At 39.6% G+C, this 15,010-nt stretch overlaps 1 protein-coding gene across 1 annotated transcript; it reads left to right on the top strand.

Moving 5' to 3' along the window:
• Positions 1-4,261: 4,261 nt before the first annotated feature.
• On the top strand, positions 4,262-6,511 carry LOC140925685 (uncharacterized). The gene is made up of 2 exons (XM_073375584.1): positions 4,262-4,592; positions 5,419-6,511. Exons 1-2 carry the CDS (start codon positions 4,285-4,287, stop codon positions 6,509-6,511), a joined length of 1,401 nt encoding a protein of 466 aa, XP_073231685.1. The 5' UTR covers positions 4,262-4,284.
• The last annotated feature ends 8,499 nt before the right edge of the window (positions 6,512-15,010 follow it).

The following is a 15,010-nucleotide window of genomic DNA, read 5'->3' as shown; positions in this document are numbered from 1 at the left end:
TGGCCATAGATTTCCGGAGAAGCTGAGCTCTCGATATGTGACTCCATGTTCTTGCTATTTCTTTTCCAATTTTTAATTGATTTATTTACAAAACAAGCAGCAGCTGAAGTGGCTATTTTAAGACAGCGGAATGGGAGCGGTGAATGTTTTACAAACGTTGTGAAAAGTTGCTTTATATATTCACAGTCGAATCTATCTCACTACAGAGAACCGTAAGTGTAGTTTTTAATTAAAGCAGTTTGAGTTGTAAGCTGCCTTGCTCGCGCTGGTCAAAGAATGGATTTATCAACAACGGCGAAAATTCAGATTACCAAAGAAAATGAATCTCGCTGCAGAGAGGAAACAATGGATATCTTTAGAGTCAAAAAAGATGCTAAGCGTTCGTTTTTGTGCAGAGACAGGCGCGAGTTTGGTGTTCTTCAGTCCACGCTAGGCGATTTACGAAAAGACAATGAAACTAGAATTCGACATTATGAGGATGACATGCGAAATCTGCAATGGGCTCTTTACAATCTTCGCCTGGAACAAACTGGTAAGAATGGCAAGTTAGTTCCCGAAAAGACCTCGGCATTTAGGAGTATATCGATTTTGCGCTCTTTCGAAGTCACGTCTAAATTCATACAAAAAACATCCATCATTCTCCTTGGTGTACAATAAGGGGCTGGGAGAAGATCGTAGAAGGCGGAACAACTTTTTTGGTTGGGTTTAGATGCAGCTAGAAAATTCGGCCCGAGTGGTTACCAAGTAGAGGCGGAATTAAAGATGGCTGGCAAAGCAATTGGGCCCTTCTGTTCTCTTTACTGGCGTTAATAACCACCTTTCAGCAGAATTATCACAATTATCTGCTCGTAGTAACGCCAAACGAAATGATTGGCCTTCATTGCCTTGATTACCCACTGAACGAACCGCTCCATTCTTGTCTCGTTGGTCCCTTTTACTAGTCAAGAGTCTTCCTAGCGAAAGTAGTTTACATTGTGTTAGGATTTCCTACCTCCCTTAGTACTAGCTAGGACGATCCTAGCGCTAAGGACAAGTACAACTCTTCTCATGTAAACTGAATACAGAAACCATACCGTAAAATTCCGAAAATAAGCCCCTCCATGCATATGCCCCTCCAAATATAAACCCCCCAAACTTGTAACGCAAAAAACCCTCCGTTAAATCGTCCCTCCGAATATAAGCCCTCCGGGGGCTTGTATTTGGAACTTGCCCTCAAATACAAAGTAAAATAAAGCAAAAACGGTAAAAATCCTTCCAGCTATAAGGCTAGCCCTTTTGACTTTGAAACGCAAATTTCCCTCCATAGGTAAGCCCCTCCGAATATAAGCCTCTCCAAAAATAAGCTCCTCAAAAAGGACCTTTGAAAAATAAAAGCCCTAGGGCTTATTTTCGGAATTTTACGGCATGGCGCTAAGATGATCCGCCTTCTAGGATCTTCGTGGTGCTACGATCTTCCTTCATGTAAACAGCACCTAAGCCTTGCTTCTTCTTAACAGTATCCGTTCTTTTCGTTGATCTTGAACCCACATTATAGTTTGGGAAACCATTCATCGACATTGATCTTTTTTGTGTTACTAAATTTGTGTATACTATACGACCCCAACCCTCCACCCTCCAGGCCAACCTCGAATGATTTGTTTTAGCGCGTTTTGTCAGGAACTGGATTTTCCATGTTTTAATGGGGTATGTTTTGAAAAAATACCCACAAGTTACTGGTCTTAATTTTCAAGCTGCACGGGATGGGGGACCACGAGGAGAAAATCTATATTAGCCTACGAATACAGCCGTCTCAATCAAGGGGATACGACTGTGTAATGCGTTACTTTAAAAAAAAACTTGCTCTTTGCACTTTGCACCAGTGAATGCGAAGCTACAATCTCGAATTCCAGCAAAAATTGTTAAAGACTACTCTGCCTCCCTTCACTCTTTCCCGGTTCCCCTTTACAATGTTGATCTAGACATGTTCCTTAATGTGAAATTACATATCATCTTTGTAAAGAGGAGAGGATTTAAGATGAGGATTTAGCAAATGAAACAACAAAAACACGAGGCAAAATTGCATTGGTAGTCAGGCGAGTATCACACTGTCTTTGTGTTTTTGCTGCTGTTGGTTTTGATTTGGTTTTCTAGTTGAGTAAAGTTTTTTGTTTTGTTTTTGTTTTTGGCGTTATTTAAACCGAAGCTATACAAAGATGGTTAACTGAGTTTAAAGTTTTATCTCAAGCTGTGAAAGGAATGCTTATAATACACTTTTTAGTAGACTAATAAAAAATCCATTAGTCGAATATTCAAATAACATTTATCTTTCCCCCCCCTTTCATGTAGTGAGAACTGGCCTAAAAAGCGTTAAAAAGAATTAAATTTAAGCTAGAACTTATATGATCCTTGGAAAACATTCATCCAAAGAGTGTTTCAGTGAAGAGAATTCTAGTGTTATCGCTTAACAGTCGACTATAAGAAAACGGACAATATGGTTTGTCAATTCAAGCGTGGCCACTTAACACCTGCACGGTTTGCTAAAAAAGTGGATTTTATCTTTAATTAGTTTCTGAGGCATATTATTCACTGTTTGAGCCAATCGCGTAACAGCAGTCATTTTTTTCCAAAGTTGAAAGCTGCCGTGAAACACTTTGTAGAATATTGAAAGAAATGCATTCGACATCCAGTTAAGTAATTTAAAACATGGATTGCAGTGTTAGACACAAGAGTTTTTATGGTGTGGCTCACAAAAAATATCTCGAAACTGATAACAACTTCTTGAGGACAATCTTTTCAAAGCCCTACGTTTTGGACCCAAGAACTATCTCCAACACAGCAAGAAATGTTTGTTATGGCAAAACTCGAAAAGAAAATGCGTTGTTGCTACGGAAAATAGACGCGATCAAAGACGAATTGAGACGTAATTTGAAAAAATACCGAGAAGAGAAAAGTAACCTCGAACAAGTTGTTTTTCACCTAAGCTGCCAAAGAGAAGGTATGTCAAAGAAGGTTATTGTAAATACATCGAGAGGTCAACGCCAGGAAACGTATTCGTAGATCTTTTTCAATTATCGATCTTTTAACCTCTTTGATATGCTGTGATCTCAGGCATTTTTCGCACTTTGCAATACTCGTTTATAACCAACGATGCAACAATTGTTAAAATGTGAGACAGGGAAGACGTTCAGCAAGACTGCACACCTTAGAATATATTCACTTATGGTAACCACCTGTTAGGAAGTGCGTCAATAAAACGAGAGTTGCATACGCACAGGTTAAAAATATACTCTGCAGATTTCTTCCTCCCAAAACATGCTCCTAAAAAAGCAGCAACATGCAATAACAACAGCAAGGAAGAGATCGGATTGCAATTTCGCACTGAGTTGCGAGAAATGTAGCCGAACTTTCTTTCAATGTTAAAGCCAGAGTAAAAAGCCAGCGTCGAACACAGCCTAGGCAAAAAAATATAAATGTCTTTTCTGCACTGGGCCCAGTTGTTCGAACGCCGGTTTGTGCTAAACCAGGGTTAAATTTTAACCAGGGCTTCTTTTTCTTTTCATCAAAAGCACTCTCTCAGATGATTTCCTATATTTTTTTTAGAGTCATTCAGTCCAATCATCAAATTATAGGTAAAGAGAATTAAACTGAATTTGCTTTTATGCTCTCATATCTGAGTTCAAATTCACACTAACCCTGGGTTATCTTCACCCACCTTCGAACAACCCGGCCCTGGTCTCCTCTCTTTATTTTCTGTTGATCGGCTACCAAAAGGAAAAGTGGATATGTTTTGCCCCATGTTAGGGATTCTGAATTCCGGAATCCAGGAAATTTTTGCTCGTGGAATCCGGAATACAAATCAAGGACTCCGGAATCCCACTAACGATTCGAATCCGGGATCCAAGTTCCACTGACAAAGAATCCTGAATCCAGTACCTGAATTACGGAATCCACAGAGTGGAATCTAGAATCCAATACTGTCTTGGATTCCCTTACATGGGGATATATCAGTGGCGGATCCAGGGGAGGGACCCGGGGGCCCGGTCCCTCTACCTTATTTTTAGACCAAACTGAGGCCCGAAGGGCCGAAAAAAGTTTTTTAGGAGACCGGGCCCTCCTCCTTATCTAAGGGTCTGGATGACCACCCACCCCCTCCCCCCTTATCTCAAGGTCTGGAACCGGCGCTGTATATGTTCCTGAACAGCGTCTTGTTGTATTTTTAACCTTTTCCTTTGATTCGCAGGTTTAACACCGTTAGGAAGTCTTATTTCTGGAGATACACACCATCAGCTAGCTTCTTCACGAGGAATGCAAGCTAAGAGTGACTGTCGGCAAATCAAAAGCATTCGTCGTCCTCTTGCTCCGGAGAACACTCGGGATCACGGAACTAGACCTTCTACTCAATCTAGTCTCCAGTCTTTGCGGGGAATGACTATCCCGCGTGAGGTAAAACGTGAGATCTTAAGGCGGCAGTCCATGCGCTCAAAGGAAAAACAGCAGCAGCAACTACAAGGCGATAAGCAACGAGAAATGCAGTTGGAGGATACTGTGGGAGTGTATACCAGGATAAATATCTTAAAGGGTAGTTTGAGCTACAAGGGAAAGCCTACGAACAGGTATCTTTGTTTGTGACTTTAATTTATTGGCTGATTTGAGGTTGTCCTTGAGACTGCGCGCGTAGTTGTTGTGTGATGGAGTCGTTTTGGGCATAGTATCCCTTATGTTATTGGCAATTATAAGGTTTCATGGGAGACTGGGGCCAAATTCGTCACCCAAAACAATCTCTCAACGTCACCAATACAATGAGTTAAGGGGGCATATTTTGTAGCCACATTAGACCATAGTCACTATGGCAAATCACAGAAATCGAGGAAAATAGTATCAACCAACCGAGTCAAATACACCAGGGGACGAAAGGATGCGGTAAGATTTGACTGAAGATATGCCAGATGAGTCAGCCAACTGCTGAAACAAGGCAAGGCAATGCAAAACCAAAGCAACTATGAAATTGCTCACGAATTTCACTAAATATCAAAACTGATCTGATTTTTATCAGACGTTTTAATCAGTCGTGAGTAAACTGCTTTAGGTTTGGGATGAATTTCACGGCAGTTTTCCCCTTTGGAGCATCGCATAAACCCCTAAACAACCCACACTTAATTTAGTCCCAGATATATGCGCTCGCTCAGGTTCTTCTGGCTGGAGTCTTTGTTTCAAGTATATAAAACGGAACATTTAAATTTCCATTTAGCTCTAAATCGCAAATTTCTACCCCAACAGAAATAGATAAAACTAATTTCTGTTTTTTTGAAATTATACAGTCCTCTCATGATTCAGTAGTAAAAATATGGTTTCTACGGAAAATAGAAGCTCTGGTGAACTTTAATTAACTGCTTTTGATTCAACTTCAGTTTTTATGACTTTCCATTATTTAATTTACAGTTTTGAGGAAGGAGGTAAAATGGTCAACGCGCATACACCATCATCAATGTCCCAAACTTGCAAAAACCAGTTTACCTCGCCTACCAGTGATTCAATGAGTATGTCATTCCAAAGATCCTCTGTTTTGAGCACGAAAGATAGAAATGAATATCGAAAAGATTTCCGTCATGTAAGGAATCAGGAGGTCTTTCCCTCGCAAAAACCTATAGCAAGAAAAGGCTCAAGCGCTGTTACGAGGAGAAGAAATATCCAGGGAGCATTTGTGGGCCCCAAAGGGAACAACGCAACACTGCATGATAGATATTGTACTAGTTGCTCAGGAGAAAGTCTGAAGAAAGGAGAACTAGAAGTACTTTCGGACTACGAGGTGGTCGCTTACCACGATCTGGAAGAAGATAAAAAAGTTGCCCTAGGGAAGACCTCTCAGGGCTTTACTACTGTGGAGAAAAAATTTGATGAATCAAAGTGTGACAAAAAAAATAAGTCTGAAATTGCAAAAAAAGAATTTGAGACAAAAGGCTCCTCGTCGGGAGTATTGGGGACTGGTGACAAAAAAAGAAATTTTATTCAAGCAGTAACGAACAGAGTGATTCTTCCGATCCGGTTACAGAAACAAACCAGTCGTTTGAATAAAAGAGGCGATTTGGTGGCCCACGGTGAGCGTAGTTTTACAGTTGGCGAAGACGTACTAAAAGAAGAGAAATTCATGGAGAAAAATGAAGAAAATGGTGTCTATAAAACAGAAAAGGTGACTCCTTTGAGCGCTGGTAAGTTGCAAAAGTTGATCAGAGAAAAAGTTCTCAGCCAATCACAAGCTAAAAGCACGAAAGCCAATCCCAAGACAGTGGTGCTGGCTGACTACGTGCGTACACTCCAAATGCACATGGGAATCACAGACAGTGTCGTCCCAGAAAGTAAATCACCTGACTTTAGTGCAACTCCATTTATAGCAACAGCAAGAAAGTTTGGAAGTGAAGATGGCAAGGAAGATCCTCCAACAGCGATGCAAAGGCGGTTAGAAATGCTGCAGGAGCAACTGGTTCGACTACCATCGACGTTTACTTTGTTAGACGGAGACTTGGTGGAAGATTGACACTTTGTTCACGCAGTTATTTTTCGAAAACTATCTCTTTCGGAAGTAGATTTGTACTATGCAGGGAACATATAGTGACACAGAATTGATTATTTAAGAAACATTATTTTGTAATTTTGTTGTATAAATTCATTTTGCAAGTATCTGCACTTTCTTTCTTTTATATTCTTATATGCAATTTTAACTTATGAAAACTTTCGTTGATATCAGCACTGTCGAAGGAGTATGTCCTCTCTAAATATTGGTAACTAATAATAGTAATAGCGCCTCCTTGAAGATACCTAAGTCACCTGATGGGCAAGCCTACTGGGATTTGCCGGTTTACGCTGACCATACCTGTGTCAAGGATAACGGAGTGGATGCACGGTTTTGCGGATCATAAGGGAAAGAAAGTTTGGGCAGTGTACGTAGCTGAGGAGGCAATACCCAGGTTATAGATAACATCGAGCAATGTAATATTGTCATTGATAAGCTAGGAGGGTGGTCAAAGGACCTTGAGCTGACTATGAAGAAGCTCGTTGATGCAAGGGCAAAGGATGTTATGCGAAGAATACAGACAGCCACAATCTCGTGCTCGTTAAACATATAGAGCACGTACTTTCAAAGCAACTGTTTTTTAATTGTCGGAAAGGACGTATTAGGGCCGTGTTTCGATGAGGTCGCAGAAGTGACGTTTTAAGTGCTTTTTTCAGGACTAGTCTAGATTCGAAAAGAATTTTTTTCTCATTTACAGATATTCATTTACGTTATTCATTACATATTCAGTTACATTTTATTCTCTTCACTTGTATCTTTTTGTATTGTTATTATTCATTATTATGGTTATAATAATTATTATTATCATTATTAATTTTTTAAATTTTGCCATTGTATTGTTCCATTTCGGGATTCCATAACAAAGTTCGTTTTCTATAGTAATTTAGTTCCTTTTAAGGTCACGTAGGCTACGCTGTGCGCCCTACGTGGTTAACAGTTCTCATTCTTAGACTATACTGTATCATAACCAACTCATTAACTTACTGCTTTTGTTATCTTTTTTTGAATTATTGTTATTTATGAACATGAAAAATGCTGACAAGTGAACAATCAGAATTTAGGTACATCCAAGACTGAATTTACTTATGCTATGATATTGTGTCCATAGCGGAGAGGTGTTTTTCTCAAGAGATGTCAATTTCAAATATACTTACATTTAATTTACCTTAGGTCACCTCAAATCGCCTAAAGTCGTCTAAGATCACATTAAATCGCTTAAAGTCGCGTTAGATCGCCTAACATTTTGAGCAAATTTTAGTAAAGTCGCCTTAAATCGCCTTAGCTTACGGCGACTTAAGGTCCCATGCTGCCGCTTTTTTTCAGCCTCCTTCAAATCCCCAAAACATGTCAGTCTTTAAAAACAGTGTTCTCGTTTGGCTGCGGATCGTCACGGATCAGGATGATAAATTACACTATTTTTATTTCTTGGCTCCGACTGATTCCCGTTTCATCTTGCACAGCTCTAGATATGGTTCAAAGATAAAATTTTCCGTATGAAACGGTCATCTTAAGTTTAATAACGTACTTTCCACCAACTCTGGTGTATCGTATCATTGATATTTCCGCGAACCAGCTCTAGTGATTTGATTTCCTTTAGAATTCATAACAAAGTTGCAAAATGATTGTTTTACATTACAACCGCGTCAACTTTGTAGTGCTGACTGTAGCGTCGACATAGCTTTTACGTCAATGGTAGGTAACATGTTGGCTCGGGAATCTTAATTGGTAACATTTTTCAAACTTAAGAATGACATCATATTTAAGAATGTACTAAGAATGAGGGGGGAAATGTTGGCTTGTGCGACTATAGTTTGTAAGAGTAAGAAAAATAGTACTGCATAAATTTTACCTAGAAAACTTTTAAATATTTTTCGGTTCGGACTTCTCTCAGTAGACCGGTTCTTGCAACCCTAAAACCTGATTACAGTCACTGACTATTAAGACAAATTGAGCTACAGATAAGGGACAATATGGCGGCTATACTTAAAGGCGTGACTGCTGTGTCTGCGTCTTACCTACATATAAAGCAAATTCCTTGCTCTAGTATAAGAAGGAAGCAATATAACCCGACTGTATTTATCCATAAGGGATGCGACTACGATGAAATGGCTGCATAATACTGGTATCAGACAGTCCCAGAAAATTGCCAAAAGGTACATGCTTGGCTTAATGTAGAGGTTAAATATTTTGGGGCTGTATTCAAGCAACTCGCTCGCTACACGATGAGGTTCCAAGAATCTAATTCACATCTGGGTCTTTGTTCTTTTTTGACTTCTGCTAACAACCTTAATCCTCTTACTGTTCTTCTCTACTCAATCCTTACTCTAAACTAGTTCAAGTATACGGTAGCGGTTTTTATAGCCAAAGTTGGACATGTTTGGGTTATTTGATCGTGGGAATAAAATATCACACATCAGGGTGTGGGTAGTGTTTTGGTAATACTGAACTTACATGGTTGCGATCGGCAAGAACTAAAACCAATGAAAAACTGAAACGCTGGTTACAAACCCAAACACGAACTTTAACGAGACTAATGAACCAAGGTGAGGTCAGCTCTGACATGACAAACACGACCACCTATGAAAAACTAACATTTGTCAATGGCAAGCGAACAATATTCCTAAAATGGCATTAAGTAAATCCGAGAGCTTAGCAAAAATTCAAGTAAAAGTAAAAGCACAAGATCAACATAGGAAAACGCTTATGTGGACAAATCCAGACTAACCTTGACCCACTTAATGAAACAAAAACGAAACTTAAAATAAAATACAAACCCTAAAAATAACTTTCAAAATACAACACAACAACATTGAGAAAAAAAGAGAGGTTTTTGACCAAAACCAAAAGAAATCATAGGAGACGACGACACGAAAAAGCGTTCGTTTGGTATTTTGGCGGATCACTAATCTTCTGGTATTTTGGCAGATCTTGACCGACAATTTCATTTCCTCCCACTCGGCGTAAATGGTTAATTTTTCTGACAAAAGCGCTAAAATTTCAAAAAATTAAAACTATGTCAGCAAAATCAAAATATCATGAGACTATGAATGCACAATATCGTCTGCTTTTCTCCCAAGTTTTCCTTAAATACTATTCCGCGCGAATGTAAAAGTTCTCCGGCGCAACCGTTTGTGTTCAACCATTTTTGTTTTCACTTCCACGCTGGGTTGAAAACCTGAGTCTTTTTCATGGGTAATAACTAACTGTATGCGCAATTGTTTGATACGTGTTACTTTATTATCAGTTTCACAGGGGTACCCAACGACTGTTTTCTGTCAGCTCCTGTTTTTGTAAAATATCTGTTCGGAGAAACAAATATTGCCTAGAAAGTTTCTGTTACTTAAGGACGGCTAAAAATTCCTACATGACCGTTCCATTCACGTACAGCTTTCGAAGCTCCTCTTATGATTCCCTACGATTTTCTGAAGTTTAATTTTCACATTTTACGTCCCTAGTTAGGCTATTTTAAAAAAGGAAACCTAAAATTATCGGATTCAAAAATGTGGTGACGTTAAAAATCAGAAAATGTCTTACTTTCGCAATAGGTCAAATTTCATCTAAAATTTTTGGAAAAATAATACTCAAGCCCTTGTAATTTCGAAAAGACTCAAGTTCCCCAAGGATTACCGAACAGATACAAATTTTATAGCGCGCTGCTTGGAATGCATTTCTAGATATCTAAAAGTACTCTGGATAGCTTGAAATGTGTTTTCAATATATTTACTGAGAAAAACAATCGTTGGGTGCCCCTGAGTTTCAACTCGTTACAGCACAATACAATGTAATCACATTGTTTAGGGTGTAAGGGGCACATGCAGCTCTGAAGGCACTAAATTCCATGCCGCTTCACTCAACTTTGAGTGAGCTTCAGCCAACGCGCGCGCGCGCGGTCAAAAAATGGGTCTGGGTCTGGAGTGAGGTTGAAAAAATATCATGCCGCTTTTTCGCGTCTCCTTTCGCGTGCTGCTCTCGAGTGACTTCTTGCCGCTCCGTGAAATGCCCAAATGTAGAGCTTGTTCGCAGGCTACGCCGCTTCAGGTCATAAGCTCCTGATAAACTATGAATGCTTTTTTAAATAAAAACAGCAGCTTAAATCCGGATTTAAACTTTTACCGCGTGTTAGGCGGCTTTCCATCGTAAACTTACTCTGCTCTGAAGAGCCTCTGCTCGTAGGGTATTACAAACTGGGCACTCATGCAGTTAACCATGCTGAACTTTATGAACTTTTAAGTCAGTTTATCAGGGAGAAAACTCTTTCAGCGTGCACGTGCTGGCTTGAGATCATGCCATCGCCATATCTCTATACATGTCTGTCTGTCCGGCCGACTTTCGCCCTCTCCCGAAAAAAAAAAAGAATACCCGATCGCAGGTTATCAGCACGCAACAATTGAAACCGATGTGATTTTGCAATTGACATCCGCAGTGGACGATCGATAGGATTACTCACTTTCAAACCCTTGCGACTGGCATTTTGATAGTGATACATCCGGTTTGAATATACCTGAGGATGGGAAAAAAATCGAGTTTTGGGCGCTGCCTTCGCGAGGCTTCATCCTTGTTTCCGGAGAGAGATGGTTTGCTTTTTTATTTACTCAGTTTTGGTAAAAATGAATACCACCCTTTCCCGTTCCTCCCATTTTGTTGCCAAAATGTACACGTATACGTGTCAATATAGCTTTCTTCTTTCCTTGTTTGTGTACCAAATTTACAGGAATAATGAAACAAATTATTCGTTTTTCCGGTGTTTTGTTAATGCTAACACACTTCCTAAATTAATCGTGACACAAAGTTGACCATAGTTTGCCTTAGGATTTATAGTAAATGTATAGAAAACCTCGTTTAGCTTGTGAACAGGTCTTCGCGACTTTTGCACCCTTTCCTCAAAAAGAGAGCCTATTCACAGGCTAACGTCTTTTCATTATTCAACGGTCTAATCTCAATAGCGTTTCCCTTCAGACCTCAAAACACCCCAAAAGACAATCAAGGCTCCTCTGTGCTCAACCCTAGTATAAAAGTACATGTAGGTCATTTTTTCACTAAATAGATCAGCAAGAAGTTCCGCGCATATCGTACCACGAAGAAACGGAGATCGACGAATAAGGCCGGCCTTACATGTTACCTGCATGTCATGTAAGTCATAACGGCACCTTTCAACAGGATCACTGATAGAACACGTGATAATAAATGACTTGAGTGTTTCCACGCCACTAGCTCGCCGCCACGAAACAGTCAAAATAGAACGGTATAAAAAGTTCCTTCCGTAAGGATGATTTTGAAAACTGTTAAACTGTACCGAAAAAAAGAGCCTTTTTCCAACTTTCCTGTAAAAGTAGCCTTTCGAAAACCGCAAACGGACTAACCCATGAGCCGTGAAAACTTAACACGATATTAGGAAAGGGGGGAGGCTTAAGTTGCCTGATAAGAAATAATCGCTAGCAAAGCAGCTTAATTAGCTAACTCGTCAATTCTTCAATAGTTCACTAAATCACGATCACATCGCCAGGAATTTAGAAGTTGTATGCTGCTTATCTTATCTACTCAAAACTTTAAAGGTGAAAATTAAAGCCATTTTTGTGAGTGATAAAAGAGCTTCTTTGTTTCAATCAAGGTGACTGTGGAAGAAGTTCGACGATCTATTTTATTTTATTTTTCAAATACTTACTTTCCACCTATGCGATTTTCCTTAGATTAGCGATATATAAAGGATTTCATCAGGGAGCATGAGCACTATTATAATTATATTAATAAAATTATATATTATAATTCTGAGAGAGCAAAAGTCATACTGATAAATAAGCCTATGTTACGGTAACCTGCGATCATATATTTTTTGTTTCAAGGAAAGGGGAAAAACAAAAAAAAAGGAAGAAGGACCGCCTTATCGCAGGTTAATGTCATCGCGTTCTAACAGCAGGCCGTTTTATTCTTAGATATATTTTACAGCACTTTTTCCGCGCGAAAATAAAAGGTACACTCCCTCAATGAGCGCTTTCAAAGCATCAAAATACCAAAAGGGGATGACTGATCGTCTTTGGTCAAAATATCTTTTTTTGGTCTTTTTGTTTCGAAGATTTGTTTTTGGATCTTAAAGAGATACTAAATTTGCGCCAAAATCTTTTTAAAAATAAACTGGTCGGTGAAAACGCCGTGGCAAGAGTACATGGAAGTTGCTCATTCCGGTTTATGGGTTCCTGACATAATATAATTTTTTTGCTGATTTGTGCAGGCATGCTGGCATACTTGCGGAAGTTGATCCAGTTTTTTTCAAGCTTCAATCCATGTCTGTCAACCTCGATCCCAGGGTCACAAAGAGAAATGACCCTGCGGGAAAAAGGTTGGCCTTCCTTAACAACAGACCACAGGCAACAGTTTCAGTGCCTAAGTAAACTCTTGAATAACAAAATTGGACCATCAGTTTTGGAATGCAGTTAAAAGATAGCAAATAGATAACATAGCCCTTTTTTTCATCAGCCCCACCCATTGACTATGGGGTGGGGTCGCCCGATGATATTGTTACCATGGTTACTGAGTCGGACTGCCTATTTAAAACGGCATGCACTAATAGAACGTGCGAGGGAAACGCGCGCGCGCGTCCTTTCTACTGTGGCGCGAAAAGTGAAAATGAAAAATCCCCAAGGGTTGTTTATGGCCTGGACGGTAAAACAGTCTGGGTTTTTTTTCTCAAAATCTGTCCGGCAAACAATATAAATTCAGCTTTAAATTTTGCCAGTAGGGTGGCTAATTAAGTGATGCTCAATGGCTCTGTTAACGTTTTTAAATGTTCATATTTTGGGTTTCATAAATAAACTACACTAGGAGCCGATTACTGACATACAGGAAGATCATGCCCCCGGGGGTTGGGGTGCTCCCCATAATGACCTATAAAGGGCCGTTGTATCTGAGGCAAGATGAAAGGGTAGGAATTTTACTTCTTGTTGAAGTATATAAAAGGGTAGGAGAATCTGTCATTTTGGTCTGTAAAAGGACTTAAAAGGGCTAACAGACTCAGGGGCTTGGTCTCCGGGGGGAACCTCCCGTACAAAACTTTGTTGAGTACCCCCCGGATTATGCACTCTCTCGAAAATTCTGTCCATGGGAAGATCCTAGTCTATAGCCTATGTTAAGGTGATCCAAGATTCTGATCCGGATTATGCACTCTATCGAAAATTCGAGCCGTGGGAAGATCCCACTCTATAGCCTATGTTAAGATGATCCAAGATTCTGGCACGGTTCAGGATAAACAGGATAACCTGGTCAGGTTCATGCGATAGTCTTTCCCAATTAATCTTGTTCTCCATTGTTTTGGTGGATTTTAATCCTCTCATCCAATTTTTTCAGCTTTCAAAGAAGTCGACAGACCATAAAATCAATTAACTAGAAAACCTTTAAACAAACCCATTCCCACGACCTTATAAGAATAATTAGCATTTCCTGATAGACTCGTTGCCTGTATCGCACTATATAGAGTCGAGCTTTCGTTTTCTTAACAAGAAATAGATCGAAATTAGTTTCAAAACTGAAAGGAACTGTGACGACTGAGCTAAATAAAGGCCATGCGGCATTTTACATCAAAAATAAATGAGTGTTAACATTTTAAGCTGTCTGCTGAATTTTCAAAAAAATTATCGCACTTCCTGATCGTCTGTTTATCTTGATTAACATCGTCCCCTTTTGCTGAGTAGCCATTGGCTGTGATGCCTGCCCCTTTGAATAAAACACATCGCCGGTTTCGGTATTGGTGCTAAGTGTTGTTTGTTTACTAAAAAGGACAAAAAGATCAAGCTCTAGAGCCGACACATTCTACAAGTTGCGGCGTGTTTGAGCTTCAATGTATGGGTTTCCTGCTGCATATTTTTATGACTCCCAGAATATTTGTTTAGCCCATTAGTTGTAAAATATTATTCAACTTGTCTGTGAGGCGTCGCCGATGAAAACAAATTGAGACGGGGAAAACAACAAAAAAAAGCTTCAAATGTACTGTGTATAGTACTTTGCCGCAGTGTAGGGTTGAAGTGCCGTCTTGTAAAGAGGGAGCGGGTCAGAATTCTCCGAAAGCACCACTTGAAAGGTATGTTAGCTCAAAACGTCTGAGCTCCGGGTCCCTGAATCTAGACTCTCAAACTTGCTAGAGTAAGTAAATAAATTAGATCTACTTCTTCAGATCTGCTTTTTCAGCAGTTTTAAGCGGATTAGAAATTCCATGATCATAACGGGATAAAGTACGTCTTTCCTAGCGGAAGGAAAGATAGGGAATATTTGATTTCTCCGGGCAAAGGACACGAAATCCGACAGACCGCGACACGCGGTCGCGGTACTGGGTACAAAGAGAGAACTGGTGTTTTTAATTTGGTGAGAACAGAAAGCAGAAAAAATTCTTCTCATCAGCATTTTCTGACAATACTTGCTTGATATAAAATCCTGCTAAACAAAAAGAAATATAAAGACAAGTTATTCTTCGATCGT

The sequence above is a fragment of the Porites lutea genome, chromosome 2 (genome assembly GCF_958299795.1).
Source record: "Porites lutea chromosome 2, jaPorLute2.1, whole genome shotgun sequence".
Taxonomy (NCBI): Eukaryota; Metazoa; Cnidaria; class Anthozoa; order Scleractinia; family Poritidae; genus Porites; species Porites lutea.
Note: the sequence above shows the minus strand (reverse complement) of the source record. Positions and strands in the feature narration are given on the sequence as shown.

Coding starts and splice junctions, on each gene's coding strand:
- LOC140925685 (XM_073375584.1), top strand. CDS start 4,285: ATGCAAGCTAAGAGTGACTGTCGGCAAATCAAAAGCATTCGTCGTCCT. Junction 4,593..5,418: donor AAGGGAAAGCCTACGAACAG/GTATCTTTGTTT, acceptor TTTAATTTACAG/TTTTGAGGAAGGAGGTAAAA.